This window comes from Artemia franciscana, chromosome 5, assembly GCF_032884065.1.
Source record: "Artemia franciscana chromosome 5, ASM3288406v1, whole genome shotgun sequence".
Classification (NCBI taxonomy): Eukaryota; Metazoa; Arthropoda; class Branchiopoda; order Anostraca; family Artemiidae; genus Artemia; species Artemia franciscana.
The window spans coordinates 23,672,727-23,694,796 of NC_088867.1; the positions used below are offsets into that span (position 1 = coordinate 23,672,727).

General features: G+C 36.0%; 1 protein-coding gene across 2 annotated transcripts in view; it reads left to right on the forward strand.

Annotated features, from left to right (window-relative positions):
* Positions 1-20,631, forward strand: part of LOC136027130 (uncharacterized) — a 95,309-nt gene extending 74,678 nt beyond the window's left edge. For both annotated transcript variants that reach the window (XM_065704090.1, XM_065704091.1), the window contains 2 exons: positions 13,345-13,433; positions 20,421-20,631. In XM_065704090.1, coding sequence (XP_065560162.1) covers positions 13,345-13,433; positions 20,421-20,534 — 203 coding nt within the window. In that variant the 3' untranslated portion in view covers positions 20,535-20,631. The remainder of the gene's footprint in view (positions 1-13,344; positions 13,434-20,420) is intronic.
* Positions 20,632-22,070: the final 1,439 nt, after the last annotated feature.

The following is a 22,070-nucleotide window of genomic DNA, read 5'->3' on the forward strand; positions in this document are numbered from 1 at the left end:
TGAGCAATATCTGAGGCATAGCTCGGAGTAGTAAGTTCAAACTTCCAGGACGTGTTTAGAGGATATTGAACTAATCAAAAGGCACTGTGCGTACTGCTATTACTACTACCGCTGCCAGTTTTGTCTTAATTACTATGACTATAACTACTAAGGCTAAGGGTAGGAAGGTGAAAGTTTCAGGGAATGTCTAGAGTGATGCTGAAATGAACCAGAAGACACTCTGCAAATGCAGGTTATCGAAAGGGTGAGTCAACTATATCCCAGGAATGATTTAGGGTATTAATTTGTAACTTACAGGGTACATTAAGTGAGATGTTGAACTAACCAAAAGTCACTATGTCCGTACTACTACGACGACTTCTATATGTTGAGAGGGATGCTGAACCAACCAAAGGTAATATATGCCTACAACTACTACTACACCTACTGCTACTATTAATACTACTACTAAGGATAAGGGTATTAAGGATAAATTTTCAGGAAATGTCAAGGAGTATGCTGAGTTAAATTGAAACGCGCTACGAGTATGTAGAGTGTTGAACTCAGCAGTATCTTAAGAACGGTTTTGAACATTTGGTTGAAATTTTCATGACATGTAAAAGGGTATATTGAGCTAATAAAAATGTACAACGTGCATACTGCTACTATTAGTATTAATAGTACTGCTACTGCTGTTATTTCTACTACTCTTAAAGCGAATGTTAGTAAAGCGGAGCTTACAGGGATTGTTAAAGGAGTTCTTGGGCTAAATCAAAATACATCATATGCATACAGGGTATTAAAGAACGTATCAGCAATATCTTAGAAATGACGTGAGATATTAAGTTGAGACTATCAGGACATCAGGAGGAGGTGTTGAACTAGACTAAAAAGGCACAGTGTGAACACTATTGCTGCTTACCACTAATGCTACTACTGCTATCACAAACATTACTCCTGATGCTCCGTACTACTACTTCCGTTACTGTCAAACCTACTATTGCTAATGCTATGGGTATCAGTTAACCTCTCAGGGAACGGTGAGGGCGGTATTGAACTGACTCAAAACTCTATACACATGTGGATTATTAAAGGGGTGCATTGGCCATATCTCAGCAACGGCTTAGAGCATTAAGCTGAAACTCCCAGGGCTACCAATATTCCTTTCACTTTTGCTACTGCTTCTATTGGTATTATTGCTGCTATTAAACCAAACCAAACTAGCTTAAATTAAATCAAACTACTGCTGCCATTAGTTCTACTACTATTAAGGCTAACGTTTTTAATGTGGAACGTTCAGGGATTGTTGACTTCTGCTTCTACTACTGCTTCTACTGCTATTGCTGCTACTATTAAACTAAATCAAAACAGCTTAAATGCACTCAGTTTTTCAAAATAGACCAGGTTGTCAAGATATCTAAGTTGGACATCTTGGGACAAAAATAGGGCATAAAGTAGAAACGTCAACAGAAAGTTTATGTTGCTTTAAAATTAAATCAAAAGTCACTATGTGCTGGCTGGTTGTCAATAAGACTTCTCAGCAATAGCTTCTAAGAGTATAAAATTGAAACATACAGAGCTGCAACTATTACAACCTCTGCTCTAGCTATTTAAAAAAAGAAAAAAAGTTACAAATGTAACATGGTTGTGAAAATAGCGTAGGCACAATGTCTTAGGAACAGAATAGGGCAATAAGTTTTGTGTCTCAGAGAAAGCTGGGAAGGTATTTGACCAAAGCGAAAGATACCACGTGTGTCCAGATTTTCAAAAGGGCGTGTATTGTTGAAAATTTTTGTCAACTATATAAATTGTAAGCCAAAGTCTAGATTCTTAAAGAGAAAATCGAAAAGATTTAAAATTTTCTTTTTTTACCAATGAAAAAGACCGTTTCAACCAAAAGCGAACAAAATAACTTTAAAAAATGTTCCTAAAAAAGAAGTTTTTGAACGAAAAGTGAAGAGCAACATCAAACCTAAGATGAGCAGAAATTAAGTCAAATAGTTTTCCAACCGTAAAACTATCACAAATTACCATTAATAATTAGATGAAATCCAAAACGAACAGAAATTACAATAAATAAGCGAGTTAAACTCGAAACGAGCAGAAACTGTGAGGTATAGGGCCAAAAGCCCTCATTCCTTCCAAAGACCAGAACATATTTGTTTTTTACTGAAAACGAAATTAATTCCCTCTTTTTTAAAATCATGATATATATCAAACTGTTAATCTGATTGATTTGTTTTTCAGTAATCTTGGTCTTAATGGTATATATAGAGGCTGAATAAACTTGTAAATAAATTGCCGAGAATTAAGCAGTAAAATTAGGTAGTAGGTCTAAGGACTATATGAGACCCATATCATAATTGGCATCATAATTGCGTATCATAATTGGCAACGCTGTTTTCTTATCTTAACCAAGTATAATCCAAAAATCTTCAAAAATCAGAGGAAATAAGTATAAATCTGCTTACCTGCTTTGCTAATAAGTGACCCTATAAAGTGGTGTATTACCCTAACTTGCATTTTTAAGGTCAATCTTGTTATTTAAGGACTTTTCTGTTTGACCTTGTTTTAATTAGCCCACGTGAACGCTTGGTTTCAAACTTGGCGAGCGCACACTGTTGTCACTATTAGAACGGTAGAGTTATGGAGAAAAAATAAAGGACCGTCTAACTCAGCTGCCCCCCCCCCCCAAAAAAAAAACCAAGACATTCGCCTAAAAAAGGTGTTGATGAGTGCAAAGGTTTCGACTCCAAATTGCAAGATGACGATTTTGCGCTGCTTTGCGACTCGTGCGAATCCTGGGTATGCATCGTATGCTTGGAAATGATAGAGCCGGAATACAACTTATTCACAAAAATGACTCGGGGGCTCGGGTCACTTTGGTTCTGCCCCGTATGTAAACAACAGAAAAACTCAATCAACCAAGGACTGACATCTGCAGAAATTAAAGATATTTTGAGGAGTGAAATTCAAACGTCATTTAAGGCGATGGAGGATAAGTTTTGCGCTTTATTAGAGTATATCCAACGGAAAGTAGCTGAAATCGAGAAAGACCGGAAAAATAAGAGCACACTTTCGGACGTCCAGCATTTTACCGAGAACCTAATTGGAGTGAAGTGTCAGAGCTTGGAGAAAAGCCTAACTGAAAAATTTGTGAAAAAGGATGAGGAAATCAGTGTCAGTAGCTCGAACTTAAGTTCAGTTTATGTGTCAGATCATGTGGGAAAACAAAAAACCTGATCGTGTTTTGTTTAGTTGAAGACGCTACTTTGTCATCTCGTAGAAAACAAAACGAGACTGATTGCAAATTTTTCAACGAAAAACTACTTGTAGTTTGCCCTGCGAAATGTAGCTACTCAGTTAGACTTGGTAAACATACACCTGGTAAGATCAGGCCTATTAAGTTGATGTTCAAGACACCGGTAGAATGAGATACAGCTTGTTTCTTCCTGATGTCCGAGACTGCTTGCATCAAAGCTGCATACCCCTCGTTCAAAGTCTCTCATGATCGTACTACCATTGAACTGATGGAAAAAAAGAAGTATGATGCCCTGAAACAGGAGCTGAAATTGAAATTGGACGCTGGCAAATCTAACTGGAAGATAAAACATAGCAAAAACGGGCTAACCCTCATAAATAATAACTCATTTTGTGAAACCCCAAACAGCTACGCGAGCATGGAAGAGTTAAAAAAAAGTGTCTGAGTGATTAAATTTTTGGTAACATATACAAATGCAGACTGTCTGTCATCTAAATGAGAAAAGTTTAGTGAGCTAATAAAGCAACGTAAACCACATTTAGTTGTTGTTACCGAAGTTTTACCAAAACGTTTCAGTGACCCGTCTATTTATTTTCAGCAGCTACCACAATATAATTTATTATTTAGTAATTCAGCTAAGAGAGGGATTTGTATTTCTATTCATGGTTCTATTAAATTTTCTGTAGTTGTTGATTTGCCAGTAGACTCAGTGTCGGAGTGTCTTTTTGGTTGATGTTAAATTGTCTTATCATAGTATTTACATGTGTATTGCAGCTTTTTATCGTGGTCCTACTGTAAATTTATCGAGTCCAGTTAATAATGCCAATATTCTAGCGTGTACTTCTCGTCTTGTTGGTCGTAGTTCAAAGTTCCTTATTCTAGGTGATTTCAATTTACCTTTGATAGATTGGAATGTGCATAGTACGAGTTTGTCTACTTCATCGTATGAGCAGCAATTTTTAGATAGATTGGATGATCTGTACTTATACCAACATATTGATAGGCCAACTCGAGCCAGGAATGATGCTATTCCATCGATTTTAGATCTGGTTATTACCAAGTCAATCGATGATATTTTGAGTATAGATTTCCGTCCGCCTTTAGGTAAAAGTGATCAGGTTGTGTTAGATATTTACATGAATATTGATGCTCAACAGAGAGGTTTTGAGTTTTATCGGCACGATTATGCTAAAGCTGATTATGAATCAATGCGACAATTTATTTCGTCTATTAATATCACGTATGAACTAAAAAATAATCGTGTTTCTCCGGACACCGCGTTTGATTTTGTAAAAAAAAAGTGTTGAGGGAATGCAGGGATAAGTTTGTTCCTTTGGTGAAGAATTTTTCCGGTCATAGAAATAATCCTAAACTTCCGAGACATATACTCCAAGCAATACGTGAAAAAAATAGTCTTTGGCGGTCGTACATTGAGTCACGACATAGTAAAGTAGTCAGACAAGGGCATTTGGATACTCAGTTGCAAGAGGATCCAGGTGAATGGCATGCGTATTCACTAGCGAGAAACAAGGTCACTCGGCTTCTTAGGACTAATCGTGAAAAGCTTGAGTCGCGTATTATTCACTCAAGCACCGGATCACCTAAAATATTTTGGAAATATGTAAATAGGAATAAGCCTAACCTTGCACCACGTTCACATATCAGGATACACACCAAAAGATTGATAGTGATTCTGAGAATGCTCTTATTTTTAAGCAAGTTTTTTCTTCAGTTTTTGTTAAAACACAGCCAATTCATTCAAAAGAATCTAATTTTGCATCTCAAGGAGAGTCGATTTCGTCGCCGGACATTCTTGTTCCATTTGATGATTTGGATTTCTCCTTGACTGAAATTTATGCTATTCTTACAAAATTGGATACGTCTAAAGCGCCGGATATAGACGGTTTCCCGAACATGATGATAAGACAAATTGCTCATGAAATTTCAGAACTGCTTACTTATGTATTTAACTTATCTTTGGCGCATGGACTGTGTCCTTCAGGGTGGAAGAAGACCTTGGTAAAGCTGCTTCACAAAAGTGGCTCCAAGTCAAATTTTAAAAACTATCGGCCGATTTCAATTACGTCTGTTTTTTGCCGAGTAATGGAAAAGTTGATTGTTTCACGCGTTCAAAAGTATTTTGATGAAAATCATCTTTAGAATCCTGCTCAGCATGCTTTTCGAAAAAGTAGGTCTTGTAATATTCAGCTTCTTGAGGTTAACGTTTTGCCGATTTAGCTATACCCTTTGACTGCATTTATATCGACTTCTCGAAGGCATTCGACCAAGTTTCAATACCAATCCTTCTTCAAAATATGCAGCTTATAAATTGGGTTAAAAAAACAATTGCATTTATTGCTGATTATCTAAATGGAAGAACTCAGCAGGTTGTTGTTGGTGAAGCTCTGTCATCCTCAATAGATGTGTTAAGCGGAGTCCCCCAGGGTAGCTGCCTTGGCCCAATTTATTTTGTTTATTTATCAATGATCTGCCTTCCTCTGTTCAGCATTCTACTGTCAAGATGTTCGCGGATGATGTAAAACTTTATCTACCAGTACGAGACCAAAACGATGTGCAACTTTTACAGGAGGATCTTGACTCTCTAACTTATTGGTGCGAATCTAATTCCATGTTCATAAACCCTTCTAAGTGTGTTGTTCTACACTATGCTCGTAAACTCCCACCTGTGCATTCTTAATAGCTGTCTGGCATACGAATCCCTTCTAACGAAATAGTGCGTGACCTTGGCGTTTACTTTGATACGCAATTGAAATTTGATAAGCATTTCTTGGAAATTGTAAAGAATGCAAATTATCGTTTGTTGTCTATAGAGAGAAGCCTTAGTAAGTTTAACCTTCGTAATTTCTTACTACTATATAAATCAATGGTCCGCCCTCTTCTTGAGTATAATACTTCGGCTTGGTTTCCATTAAATCTAACGGATGAGCATAGGGTAGAAAAGGTTCAGAGAAGGGCCACTAGATTGGTCCCATACCTTCAGTGCCTTTCCTATCCGCAGAGACTTTCTAGGCTTCAACTCCCGTCGTTGAAGTTTCGTAGACGTCGTAGTGGCCTTATAAATGTGTTTCGTATGCTTAAAGGAATGGATGATGTTGATCCAAATTTATTTTTCAAATTTAACCATTATCACTCTACTCGTCAGCATGATTACAAATTATATCCCCCAAAACCACTGAAAAAAATTGGTCAACTATCTTTCGTTGGTAGAGTTGCCGAACCATGGAATGGTTTGCCTTGGAGGTTGTCGAGGCAGAGATTGTTCGAATTTTTAAGATTGCATTATTAAATACGCCTTTTTATTTAGACGCTTTTGTTGTGTAGTTTCGTGTTATTTAGAAGTTTTTGCGGTTTAGTTTGTCGTTGCCAATTTACTTTAGATTAGTATTATGATTTTGTGTTTTTGCGACAAGCATTGATGCTTGCCGCTATTCGTGATAATAAATATATATATATATATATATATATATATATATATATATATATATATATATATATATATATATATATACATATATATCTATATATATAAAAATAAGTTGTCTGTGTGTGTGTGTGTGTGTCGAGTGACGTCATGTTTGTGTGTCGACTGACGTCATGAAGTTAGTTGTCGTCATGTTTGTTATGACGATGACGTCATTAAAGGTAGTCAGTTGTCGTCATGTTTGTTATGACGGTGACGTCATTAAAGGTATTTAAGACATTCGTTCACGGAGAAATCTATTAATGTTTAACTGTAAAATGCTGATGAACTTACAATGGCAACAGCCGAGGAAGATGCTCAAAGAGTCTATGCCAAAAAACTTGCTGCTGATAGAGAAAGTAAGAAAAGAAAGCGTGCCGAGGAAGAGGAACTACCAGAGCAACGCGAAACCAGACTTGCTGCTAAAAGAGAAAGTGAAAAAAGAAGGCGTGCCGAAGAACTACCAGAGCAACGCGAAACCAGACTTGCTGCTAAAAGAGAAAGTGAAAAAAGAAGGCGTGCCGAGGAACTACCATAGCAACATGAAACCAGACTTGCTGCTAAAAGCGAAAGTGAAAAAAGAAGGCGTGCCGAGGAACTACCAGAGCAACGCGAAGCCAGACTTGCTGCTAAAAGAGAAAGTGAAAAAAGAAGGCGTGCCGAGGAACTACCAGAGCAACATGAAACCAGACTTGCTGCTAAAAGAGAAAGTGAAAAAAGAAGGCGTGCCGAGGAATTACCAGAGCAACATGAAACCAGACTTGCTGCTAAAAGAGAAAGTGAAAAAAGAAGGCGTGCCGAGGAATCACAAGAACAGCAAGAAATCAGGCTTGCTGCTGATAGAGAACGTAAGAAAAGAAAGTGTGCCGAGGAATCAGAGCAACCTGAAAGTTATCGCCTGGCATTCAGGTACAGCCCAGTCTATGATTATAGCTTGAGTAGATGTGTTCAAATCGGGACTATGTCTAAAATTTGTCCCTATTGCAAGGCCTTGAAATTCAATGGTGAAACAATGGGAATGTTTTGCGCCTCAGGAAAAGTTAAACTTCCTCTATTGGCTGCACCACCAGAGCCATTGAAGACTTTGCTTACTGGAACTACGTCAGAATCTAAGCGTTTTTTATCACAGATCAGAAAATACAGCTCATGTTTCCAAATGACGTCGTTTTGAGCCCAAATCGAAAATCCAGATTAATTTATGTCTACTTTCAAAGTAAAAGGGCAAATTTATCATAGAGCAGGGTCCCTTCTACCATTCTCAGGCGAGAATCTTAAATTTTAGAAATTGTACTTCATCAGTGATAGAAATTCTGAATTGAATGCACGTTGCGAAATTTCTCCCAACGTTGAAAGGACAATCGTTTCCCAATTGCAACATCTTTTCCACGAAAATAATAATTTAGTGCGTCTGTTCAAAACAGCCATCGATTTGATGCCTACTGATACGCATAAAATTGTTATTTCCGCTGACAAAACGCCTCCTGGCCAACATGTGCGTAGATACAATGCTCCAACTATCGACGAAGTGGCAATCGTTATGGTCGGTGATCAGTTTTTACCTCGAGATATTATTCTTCATAAGCGAAACGCTCAGTTGTTAAGAATTGCTGAAACTCATCGATGCTACGATGCCCTACAATATCCTATCATTTTTTGGGATGGAGCCGACGTCTATCACTTTAATACTAAATTGATGAATCCAGCCACTAACAAAGAAATGAATAAGAAATGCAGTGCAATGCATTATTTTTCCTATAGACTAATGATTGAGCATGAAGTCAATTATATTTTAAAATGCCGTCAATTGTTTCACCAATATGTCGTTGATATGTATGCTAAAATTGAATCAGAACGTTTGCTATATATCCGTCTGAATCAGACCAAGCTCCGCTCTGAACAATACATTCATTTGCGAGATGCAGTTGTTAATGACGGTAATACCACAAACGTTGGAAGATTAACGATTTTACCTTCGTCATATACTGGCAGTCCCCGTCATATGCATGAATATGCTCAAGATGCTATTGCGTATGTTCGTCTCTATGGTCGTCCAGATTTATTTATTACATTTACATGTAATCAATCTTGGGACGAGATACAGCAGCTTTTACTTCAAGGACAATCGGCGGTTCATAGACATGACATTACGGCCTGTGTCTTCCGGCAAAAGTTGAAATCACTGATAAACTACATAGTAAAACTTGAAGTGTTTGGGTCAGTGCGATGCTGGATGTACTCAGTGGAATGGCAAAAACGAGGTTTGCCACAATCACATATACTAATCTGGCTACATAATAAAATTACTTCGAACGAAATTGATGATGTGATTTCCGCTGAAATACCTGATGAAAATGTCGATAAGGGGCTATATGATATTGTTGTTAAAAATATGATGCATGGACCTTGCGGTGCACTGAACGAAAATTCACCATGCATGGCCAAAGGAAGTTGCACAAAGCAATATCCTCGACTTTTAGTATCCAACACAATTACTGGCAATGATGGTTACCCACAATATAGAAGAAGATCTACTGAAGATGGCGGTAAAACAGCAATAATAAAGAAGCGTAACGGTACCACCATCGAAGTAGATAACCAGTGGGTTGTTCCATATTCCCCATTATTATCAAAAGCATTTAATGCACACATAAACGTTGAATACTGTAACTCCGTAAAGGCAACCAAATACATATGTAAATACGTCAACAAAGGCAGTGACATGGCAGTTTTTGGCTTGCAGTCCGAAATCAAAGATCGACGAAATCGTACAATATCAGGCTGGAAGATACATAAGCAGTAATGAAGCTGTTTGGCGAATTCTTTCATTTCCGATACATGAACGTAGTCCAGCTATTGTTCACTTAGCGGTACATTTACAGAATGGTCAACGTGTTTATTTTTCGGAAACCAACGTGCAACAAAGAGCCCTGAATCCACTGGATACAAAGTTAACTGCTTTCTTTTCGCTTTGCAAAAATGATTCTTTTGCAAAAAAAACTGCTGTATACTGAAGTGCCTTCGTATTACACGTGGAATACTAAAAATAAAGTATTTGAACGTCGAAAACAGGGTAAGTCAGTCGACGGCCAACCTACCATCTTCAAAGATACCACGATAGGAAGACTCTACACCGTTCACCCCAATCAACATGAATGCTTCTTTCTACGCCTGCTTTTGGTGAATGTACCTGGTCCGACATCCTTTGAGTATTTGAGAACTGTAAACGGTACTATACATGACACTTACCGTAGTGCATGCCAAGCTCTGAATTTATTGGAGAATGACCAACACTGGGATAACTGCATCAATGACGCGTGCGAAACGTCAACTCCAAGTCAAATTCGTGCATTGTTTGGCATCATTTTAACAACTTGCTCTCCATCAGCTCCTACAGAGTTATGGGAAAAATACAAATCAAAAATGTCCGAAGATATACTCCATCGAAAACGGTTAGAGACGTCAGATATGACTTTTGATTTTACATCAGAAATTTATAACTACACTTTAGTTATTATAGAAGATTTGTACGTATGTATGGCAAACAAACCTCTTCAGCATTTGGGAATGCCTTCACCTAATCGTATCGCTGCTGTTTCGACATGTGTAGAATTGGATCGTGAACAAAGTTACAGTACGAGTGATCTATTGTCGTATGTACAAAATAACATTTCCAAGTTAACGTCGGAACAAAAAGACATATATGATACGATAATGCATTGTGTCGATAACTATTCATAGGCGGTACACAGGGACACAACTCCAATGGAGCGTAACTAATATGGCGCGTAACGACTTACGCGCGCGGGGGGGCTTGGGGGGGGGCGCAAAGCTAGCTAGTATATATATATATATATATATATATATATATATATATATATATATATATATATATATATATATATATGATAAATAGAAGCACACAGCTTGAAATAAGAATTTTTCTAAGCCAGGATTGCTGGTTTTGAGTTTGTCTCTGCTATTTATTGTAATTTCTGGTCGTTTTTGGATTTCTTTTATTTGATTATCATACCTCTCAACTAATTTTAAAGGAAAGTCTTCATAAAACCTTGGCACCGGTTGTAATAACCAAGGGGCTACTGCAGTTTTTGTATCGTCGTAATTTATGGTAGCTTTACGCTTGGAAAATTATTTAACTTAATTTCTGATCACCTTTATTTTAATGTAGGTCTTTACTTTTATTTGAAAGTCTCTTATGTGGAAAAAGTTTTTTTTTTAATTAAATTCAGTTAAATAACCGAAAACTTGAAGCTTCTCATGAAACTGCTTTTCAGTTGTTCTGGGTCAAGAAAATTTACTAATGGGTGGAAACGCAAAAGATATTTTCAAGTTCTAAATTCATTTTCGTGAACACGGAAGACTTTTATGATGGATAAATGAAACTTTCAAGAGTAGATCTGCCCCCAAGTTGCGACCTAAGAATATTTTTCGTGTTTAAGTATCCAAAAGATTATTTTAAACCACTTTGGCCTTCTATCACAAAGAATAAAAACAAAAGAGAAGAAAATTGAGAACAGGGTTTTTATACAGTCAACGAAAATACTGGAAAAAATGAAGCGGATATTTCGGGAGGATAACTCCTCCCCTTCTTCAGCAAAAGTAGAGAAAGTCTCAAAAAATCAACTTCGTATTACCTGAGCGAAATCCAAACGATATTGACCACTGAAAAATAAAAAGACAACAAAGAACGTGGAGGTTAAAATAAAAAAAAAGGACAAATGGGAAGAATTAAAAAACCAACAAAGTGAAAAAAACAATAACAGATAAAAATCAAAATTAAACAATTAGAACCAAAAAAAAATCAACTCAACAAGTTAGCTACTGATCGAAAGTCCAACGACCAATAATAAATACTGTTCTCATTAAGAAGCTAGACAAGTGACTAAGATTCTTTTAAACTAAATAAAATAACTAGGGAGAGAATACGTCATATTTGTCTAATTTTAAGTAAAGCTTCTTTATCACAGTATCTTTTAGATTTGATGGGTCAGGAGTTTGTATCATTTTGTGAGTGTGGAAGTGACACAGAGTTTATTATGGCGATGAACAAATTATTAGATTCTTGTCTGAGAAAACCAAAATGATAGTAATTTACCAGGCGTGTTTTTTAAGTAAGGTCCGTTTGGACATAAGTACAAAACGAAAGGCTATTTCAAAAAAGTAAATTTATTATCAGGAAGTGCATACTTTTCTCTATTTTTCGACATAGTTACCAAGTTTTTTCAAACACTTATCATACATCTCAACTAATTTTAAAGGAAATTCTTCATAAAACCTTGGCGCCGGTAGTAATAACCAAGGGGCTACTGCAGTTTTTGTATCGTCGTTATCTTTGTAACGGTTTCCATTGAGGTGGTAACCAGTTGAACTGGAGACGAAACACGGATTTCGTATATGACACCCAAATTGGGGTAACAAAACATGGAATGGAAACACACACACTCCCCAAAAAACTTGAAGTTCGAACAGACTCTCTCCCAGCGCAAAATCATGGCGTCGGTATTTTTGAATAGGCAAGGTGTTTTTTTCGACTTCATTGAACGAGGAACCCCTATCAATGCAGAAGCCCTCAGGATACTCCGCAGATCAATTAAAAAAAGAAAAACTTGGCATGATGACAAGAGAAACTGTCCTTCTTCTTGACAACGCTAGACTTCCCACTGCTCGTCAAGACTCGCATTTTGTTGGATAGTTTTGACTGGGAAGTTTTAGATCACCCACAATAAAGTCCTGATCTTGTGCCGAGCGATTAGCATCCATTTTTCCACCTCAAACCACACCTCAGTGGCAGCCATTAATTATGCTATTGCTTTCTTTTTCGTTTTTGTTTGTTAATTCTTCCAATTTAGCTTTTCGTTTCATTTTTATCTCTTTTTTTTGTGTTTTTTATATTTTTTTTTCTGGTCTGCATCGTTCGCATTGTCGTTCAGAAAATGTGAAATTGATTCTTTGAGCCTTTCTATAACATTGCTGAAAAAGGGAAGCAGTTGTCCTCCTGAAATATTTGTTGTGGTTCATCCAGTATTTCCGTTGTTCTCATAAAAAAATCCTGCTCTCGCTTTTTTTTTCTCTCTTGTTTTTATTCCTGTTTTTATTCCAGTGTCTATTTCTTTGGGGTTTCCAAGGCTTAAAGATTGTGTCGATAGAAGCATTGGTTTTCTTAAACTTCTCAACCTAAAAAGAAAATCCCCTTAAAATCATTGGAGTCCTGGACAACACCTTCTCTGAACGTACATTCTGAGAGAAAGACAGTGGGCCAAATTGGAAGTTTTATTTAGTAAGGCTGAAGTATATGGGTAAAAAATGTATATGGGTAAAATTTAAGGTAAACAAATCTTTACGTTATCCTTATGGATGGTAATTCAGGCCGCTGCGCCCATACCAGAAACTGTTAATAACGAAGACAACTGGAATATCACACCTCGAGAAAGCGATCTTTCTGTTGATTGTGTGCGCATTTGATCGATTGCCAACTTAGTAAACCCTAAAATAGAAATATTATCAATGGCCAATATTAAGATGCGTGACCTGTCTCTGTAGACAGAACATTGGAAAATGAATTGAAAACTTTCTGAAATGACATAATGTTCTATTCCTTTTACAGGATTGAAGGTTTGGATCAGGGTAAAAGAAATCAAATTCAAGTCTGCGGCGACAAGTGATGACTCAACTGAGCCAGTGATGTCTATTCGGGTTAGTATATTAGATTACTTATTCAAAAAAAAAAAGAAAATTTTATGCGTACAAATAGCTTGTAGAGAGATGTTGATATTTACATTCGACTTTGACAAAAAAAAATATTAATAATATCTAAAGATAGGAGGAAAAACAGACACCATATAAAAGTCAGTCAGATCTTACTAGTGAATTAAATTTAAAGAAAAGGTTTTCCAATTGAAATTAAGGAGCGAGATTAAAACTTTACGCTAAAGTTGGCTTTAGAAAATCTAAAAAAAACTTCTTATTGGTCTAATTAACCGACCTTTGGATTTCAGGAGTCATTCTTAAATAATTGGAACAAAAAGTCAATCTTTAGCTTAAAGAGCCAGATGTTGAGGAGGGGAAAGCCCATTTCGTATACGGAATAATTTATGTTCGTTTTAATTTTTAATGTCACGCTTCACTGTTGGTTGAAAAAATATTTTCTCTTTTTTTTGTTTAATTTCTGATCTTTTATCAAATAATGCCGATAGAATCTAGTTCACCGCACATCTGGAAAGTAAACACGCACCTTTGATCTTTATTCTGGTTAATAAATGCAAAAGTTTCCTGCACTTATAAAAAAGCTTCCTAATCTAAAACGACCTTTGTGTTTCACGAGTTGGTCTTAAAAAATTAGGACAAACAGTCAAACTTTAGCGTAAATATGAAGGTAGTGGGGAAGGGATATACGGAATGATTTTATTTTATTTTTTAGTTTTAATGTTGCTCCTCACTTTCTTTTAAAAAACTTGTTTTTCTTATTTAATTTCTGATCGTTTTCCAAATAATGCCAGTAAATCTGGATCACCCTCTGTGTAAAATTCGTCCTCCCCCTCGTGGAAAGTTCCTCCCACGAAAAATAAACCTCCTCTCCCTCGTAAAATCTACTTCTCAACAATTATATCCTCTATGAAAATTACCCCTCCCCCCTCCGCAAAATTTCTTGCAGATGATTCGGCCTGAAAAAATGTCCGTAGTATACTTACATTTTAAAAAAGATTCTAAGCTCTAATCGTTTTTCCGATCACTCCGGAAACCCCCATTCCAGGAAATTATCTACTGGAAATCTAAACATGCTGAAAATTTCCCTGGAATAGCTCCACGTGCAAAATTGAGTTGGAAAAGAGTAAGTAAGACAAATAAAAAGAATTTCGTATGGAAATTCTGTCAAATCCCCTTCTTTAAAATTTCCCCCTGGAAATCCACCTGAAACGAAAAATCCCCTACCCCTCAAAAATATCTGTATACTTTCCAATAACAAATACTATCCGTAAATAATGGGCAGCTTTTATAACTTTTTCCCTCGGGGGTCATGTTATCTCCAAAAGGATTGTTGGGATCTTTCAGCTATGCTGAACGAAATAGTTATCTCAAAAAATTTTATCGAGCGATTTTACCGAAAAAAGGGACGCGCGAGGGTGACTAGTTTCCCTCCAATCTTTTGGTCACCTGAAGATGACACTAAAAATTTTCATTTCCTTTCAAATGACCCTCTTTCAATATTCTAGGACCATTGAATTGGTACAGTCACCCCTGAATAAAAAAAATAAATAAATAAAGACGCATCCATGATCTTTTTTCGTGCGAGAAATACGAAATTCCTCATTTTTGCAGGTAGGAGCCTAAAATTTCTACCTTAAGGTTCTTTGATACGCTGAATCTGATGATGTGATTTTCATAAATTTTTCTGACTTCACCTCTTTCACACTCTTTTCTAGAGTGTTTCACCTTTTTTTTATAGTAAGACGAATTTGCTCAGACTCATAGGTAACACTAAGCTTAGTGAATTTTATATATTTGGAATTGGCATAATAAGCTGATTCTTTTGATATATATTTCTATAGATTTGGAAAAGCCCATTTCATATACGGAATTATGTTCGTTTCAATTTTTAATGTCACTCCTTACTTTCGGTTGAAAAAACATTTTTTTTTTTATTTAATTTCTGATCTTTTCAAACAGTTCGTTGGTAACGAACTGTAGTAAGGAGCGACCCGACTCAATAGTAACCAAAAGTCTAAAAAATGGAATTTTGGTACCAATAGCTACATCAAAAGAATCGCATTTTAATGCTGATTTCAAATATATAACTTTCATCAAGTTTAGTCTTACCCATCAAACGCTACGAGCCTGAGAAAATTCGCGTTATTTTAGAAAATTGGGGGAAAGACCCCCTAATAGTCATAGAATCTTAACGAAAATCACACCATCAGATTCAGCGTTTCAGAGAACCCTACTGTAGAAGTTTCAAGCTCCTATCTACAAAAATGTGGAATTTTATATTTTTTGCCAGAAGGCAGATCATGGATGCGTGTTGATTTGTTTTTTTGTTGTTTTTTTCCCAGGGGTGATCGTATCGACCCAGTTGTCCTAGAATGTTGCGAGAGGGCTCATTCTAACGGAAATGAAAAGTTCTAGTGCCCTTTTTAAGTGACCAAAAAAATTGGAGGGCACCTGGGCCCCCTCCCACGCTAATTATTTTCCCATAGTCAACGGATCAAAATTCTGATTTTGTTAATAGCCATTTTATTCAGCGTAGTCGAAAAACCTTATAACTATGTCTTTGGGGACGACTTACTCCCCCACAGTCCCCGTGGGAGGAGTTACAAGTTCAAAACTTTGACCAATGCTTACATATAGTAATGGTTATTGGGAAGTGTACAGGCGTTTTCAGGAGGATTTTTTAGTTGGAGGCAGGGGTTGAGAAGAGGGGAATATGCTGGGGGAACTTTCCATCGAGGAATTTGTCATGGGGAAGAAAATTTCCATGAAGGGAGCTCAGGATTTACTAGCATTACTTTAAAAAAAAACAATGAAAAAGTTTTTTTTTCAGCTGGAAGTAAGCAGCAGCATTAAAACTTAAATCGAACAGAAATTATTACCATATGAGGGGCTCACCTCCTCCTAATACCTCGCTCTTTACGCCAAAGTATTTTTAGTAATTTCAACTATTTATTTTGCGGCTTTTGTGATTCAGGGGTCATTCTTAATGAATTGGGACAAAATTTAAGCTTTAGTGTAAAGAGTGAGGTACTGACGAGGGGGCGAACACCCTCATATATGTAATAAAAACATAAGAATACAAAAGTTCTTTACGTAAGCTAATTTATAAGTTACGTATATCTTTTACTTATAAAAAGATTCGTAAAAAATTAAAAGTTCTAGTTGCCTTTTTAATTAACCGAAAATCGGAGGGCAACTAGGCCTCCTCCCCCGCTCTTTTTTTCTCAAAACCATTCGATCAAAATTAAGAGAAAGCCATTTAGCCAAAAAAAAAAAAAATATTCAAATTTCGTTTTAATTATTCTTCTGCGGAGAGCCAAAATCAAAACATGTATTGATTCAAAAATGTTCAGAAATTAAATAAAAAAACAAGTTTTTTAAATGAAAGTAAGGAGCGACATTAAAACTTAAAAAGAACAGAAATTACTCCGTATATGAAAGGGGCTTTTCCTTCTCAATGCCCCGCTCTTTACGCTAAAGTTTTTTACTATTTCAAAATGTAGAGTTAAGAGAAAGAGTCAAACTTTAGCGTAAAGAGCGGGGCGTTGAGAAGGAAAAGTCCCTTTCATATACGCAGTAATTTCCGTTCGTTTAAAGTTTTAATGTCGCTCCTTACTTTCATTTAAAAAACTTGTTTTTTTTTTTATTTAATATCAAATAATGCCGATAGAATCTACTTCACCGCACATCTGGAAAGTAAACACGCACCTTTGATCTTTATTCTGGTTAATAAATGCAAAAGTTTCCTGCACTTATAAAAAAGCTTCCTAATCTAACTAAACGGCCTTTGTGTTTCACGAGCTGTTCTTAAAAAATTAGGACAAACAGTCAAACTTTAGCGTAAATATGAAGGTATTGAGGAAGGGCCAGCCCCTTCATATACGGAATGATTTTATTTTATTTTTTAGTTTTAATGTTGATCCTCACTTTCATTTAAAAGATTTGTTTTTTCTTATTTAATTTCTGATCGTATTTCAAGTAATGCCAGTAAATCTGGATCCCCCTCTATGTAAAATCCCTTCTACCTCGTAAAATTTACTTCCCAACAATTATATCCTCTCTGAAAATTACCCCTCCCCCCTCCGTAAAATTTCTTGCAGATGATTCGGCCTGCAAGAAATTTTACGCACCTTTGATCTTTATTCTGGTTAATAAGTGCAAAAGTTTCCTGCACTTATAAAAAAGCATCCTAATCTAACTAAACGGCCTTTGTGTTTCACGAGCTGTTCTTAAAAAATTAGGACAAACAGTCAAACTTTAGCGTAAATACGAAAGTATTGAGGAAGGGCCAACCCCTTCATATACGGAATGATTTTATTTTATTTTTTAGTTTTAATGTTGATCCTCACTTTCATTTAAAAGATTTGTTTTTTCTTATTTAATTTCTGATCGTATTTCAAGTAATTCCAGTAAATCTGGATCCCCCTCTATGTAAAATCCCTTCTACCTCGTAAAATTTACTTCCCAACAATTATATCCTCTCTGAAAATTACCCCTCCCCCCTCCGTAAAATTTCTTGCTGATGGTTCGGCCTGAAAAGATGTCCGTAGTATACTTTCATCTAAAAAAAGACTCTAAGGTCTATTCGTTTTTCTGATGACTCTGGAAACTCCCATTCCAGGAATTTTCTACTGAAAATCCAAACATGCTGAAAATTTCTTCGGAATAGCTCTACGTGCAAAATTTAGTTGGCAAAGAGTAATTAAGACAAATAAAAAGAATTTCGTATGGAAATTCTGTCAAAACCACTTCTTTAAAATTTCCACCTGGAAATCCTCCTGAAACGAAAAATCCCCTAACCCCGAAAAATATATGTATACTTTCCAATAACTAATACTATCCGTAAATAATGGGCAACTTTTATAACTTTTTCCCTCGGGGGTACTAGGGGGTCATGTTATCTCCAAAAGGATAGTTGGGACCTTTTAGCTATGCTGAACGAAATAGTTAAAGTATTTAAGTAAAATAAGTAATAAGTAAAGCTCGAACTCGAAATAGTTCGAGCGATTTTAAAATCGCTCGAAAAAAAGGGCGCGCGAGGGGGGCTAGTCCAATCTTTTGGTCACTTAAAAATGAAACTAAAAATTTTCATTTCCGTTCAAATGACCCTTTTTTCAATATTCTAGGACATTGGTTTGATACGGTCACCCCTGAAAAAAAAAAACAAATAAAGACGCATCCATGATCTTCCTTCTTGCAAAAAATACGAAATTCCTCATTTTTGCATGTAGGAGCATAAATTTTCCACTGTAAGGTTCTCTGATACGCTGAATCTGATGGTGTGATTTCCATGAAAATTTGCTGACTTTTACGGGGTGTTTCACCTCTTTTTTGATTGTAAGGCGAATTTTCTCAGACTCATAGGCAACATTAAACCTAATGAATTTTATATATTTGGGATCGGCATAATAAGCTGATTATTTTGAGGTATATTTTTATAGATTTTTGGTTGCTTCTAAGCTGTGTCGCTCCTTATTCACAGTTCGTTACCATGAACCGCAATATTTTATTGTCTTAATAGATCAAAAAATTAATTTTAAACACCTTTGCTACTCAGCTTTGATTTCTTATGCTGTCAGACATGCTGTCAGATCAATGTCTGGAGAGAGCAATTGATTTAAAGTCTTAAGTTATGTTTCATAGTTCTAAGTCGAAGCTGAATTTTTAGCCTTCCCGATGTATCTTTGAATTGAGTTGTATTCGTACAAACTTAACTTTGTTGATAAACCATTCCCTATGAATCATTTTTTTTCACTAGTTAATATTACGGTTTGTAATTATTTGTATGAGTGCTACTGACCGAACTAAAGATCATAAATACCTACTGTTGCCAATTCATGTAAGTTTTTTACAAAATTTTTCTGACAATTTTTAAGAGAGGAAAGTATGGGGCTCTGGCACAATGTTGAACTCTTCAACATTGCGTTCTGACGAAAATATATCTCTAATAAATAACTGAAATTTTAAAACGAAAAATTGTGTTCGAAATAAGGCCTTTTGTTTTGGGTGCGATTATATTACATCGTAGAAAAATCCTGTACGAAAATGTTCTAATACGGTTGCAGAGAATACTATTTTCTAGTTTTTCTATAACTAGTTATAGAAAGAAATGATTGTCAGGAAAATGAATGATTTTTAGTGTTTGTGCGTAATTGAGTGCTGATTTTAGAAAGATGAGACATTTATTGCAAAAAAATGCCCTGGAGGGCCAAATTTGAATTTTGGAGTCAATAAAAAAAAATTGGGAAAAACAACAAACCGTAAAAAAACCCGAAAACTAAAAGACTGGCAAAAGATGCCAAAATTAAAAATTACCAGACTGAAAAACTATTTGTTAGTTAATAATTAAAACTGGAAAACAGTAAAAATAACAAAGTTCTTTCAATAATAGAAAGTCTAATGTTTAATAATAGAAAGAAAGCAATTGGTTGCAAAATGGATGCTTTTCAATGTTTGGCCTTAACTCAGTGCTAGTAACAGAAAGAAAACCTTCTAATAAATAGTTTCGTAATCCACATTGGCCTGTGAGAATCGGTTTTTATAAGGTCGACGAAAATTCTGAACGAAACAAGACTGATTAAGCCGGCCTGGGACTGCATCGATATTTCCAGAAAAGAACTGCTTCTGAATGAATGATTTTGCTATTATCAGCAAAGCTACCACGGCTAAAACTTATTTGCTGTAAATTGCCTGACGATCTTCGACCTTAAAAAAAGGCTTGGTATTAATGTAGCATAAGTCAAACTTCAGAAAATTATTTAAAAAGATACAACGTGGGGGAATTTTTGTGAATTTTTTTGGGTAGAAATCTAAGATTCCTATTAACGCTTTTAGGTCAGGAAATTATACATGAATACCCCTTTATGTCGGTCATGCGGTGGATGTCCTCTGTTTACCTATGCGCAAAAGAATAGTTTAAGATAAATTCTTCTTTCAGCTTTAACAGCCATTTTATTTACTGATTTATTATTACAGGCATCAATGGATGAGAGTGGGTTAGGTGCGCCTAGCTGGTGGCTAGAAGGTGAAGACCAAGCAGAAGCCGAAGAAGACGACGTTGAAGATGGAGAGGAAGAATCTGACGAATAGGAAAACTAAAGTGTTCTTAAATAGCTAAACTGTTGAAAAAGAAACTATTTTTTAAGTAAAATCACAGAATTACTTAGGAATTTCCTGGTTATCTGTCTTCAATTGTTCTGTCCTTTTTTATTTAGAAAACTTAGGCACAAGTTTTAATCAAACTGATTGCAGACCTGAAAAATGCATAGTTGACATAAAAGTATATCTAGTAGGTTAAGAACCACAGTGCTGTAAATAGAAAGGTGAGCTCGGTCTGATATTTCCAAGAAGAATTTGAGGTCCAGTTTATAAAAATTTGGCTTTCAGACTTTATTGGCTAATTCAGGAGGATACTGAGTCAATTAGTCCAGAGCAAAAGACTTGCATATGTTCTTAGGTCAGTCCTAATCATGTTCCTGCTTTCACAATTTCTCTTGGCGATAGTTAGTTTCAGTCGTTATTTCAGAAGAGAAGTAAAATCACCTACAGTTTTAAATGCTACATAATATAAAAATTAAACAAAACGAATTATTCTAAAAATTCCTATATTGACATCACTAGTCCGTACGCACATAGTATGTTTTGATTTAGTTTAACTTTCCTCTCAACATTTCCTTATATGTTTATTTCAGTTAGTAGCACTCGCTGCAGAAATAGTAGTTTTAGTGATAGTATTAGTAGTAGCTGCGGTAGCAGTAGAAGCAGTGGTAGTTGTAGATATTGCCTTTTTGGTCAATTGATCACCTCCTGAAAGTTCATTATTAATATACTCAGTCATTCCTGAGTTATGCTCTTTTGACAAACTGTATACACATAACTTGTTGTGATTTAGTTTTACACTCCCCTCAACATTCCCTGAAAGTCTCACCTTAATTCCTTTTGTATCTTGGGAAAATAGAAGTCAAACATGCCTATCTTTTCTCAATAGCGTATACTGTTTGTAAACAATGAACAAATTCCCTAACTTACAGCCCTTACCCTGAGGCGTCGAGGATGGGCTTGACATCCCCAAGTGCATAATTGCTATACCTTTCAGCAATGCTGAGAAAACAGATGTCTCAAACCTTTGTTTGGATGTTTTTGGGGAAATGAAAGGGTTGAGGGAGGGGGGCTGGTTGCTCTTAAATTGCTTTGACAATTAAAAGGGCACTAAAACTTCCAGTTTCAAATCAAATGAGCCCCATCTTACGTTTATACCGCCATCTTATATGCTCCCCAGGGCATAACTTACAGCCCTTGCCCCATGGCTTTGGCGGGTTGTGTCAAACCTGGAGGTATTGCTATATGTTATTTGGACTATTTAAAACAAAATGGCTAACTCACAATTCCAAGCAAATACGTCTTGTGAAAAGAGGGGTAGTTGGGGCGGAGGCTAGTTGATATCTATCACTTTTGATTCTTAAATGGGAACTAAAACTTCTAATTTTCAACCAGATGACCTACCTCTAAAATTGATACAACCATCTCTTCCATAAAAACTTTAAATGCTCCCATGCCATAACTTAACACCCTTGCCCCCAGACTCTGGTGGTTTGTATCAACCCCAAAGCCTTGTTATTTGATCTT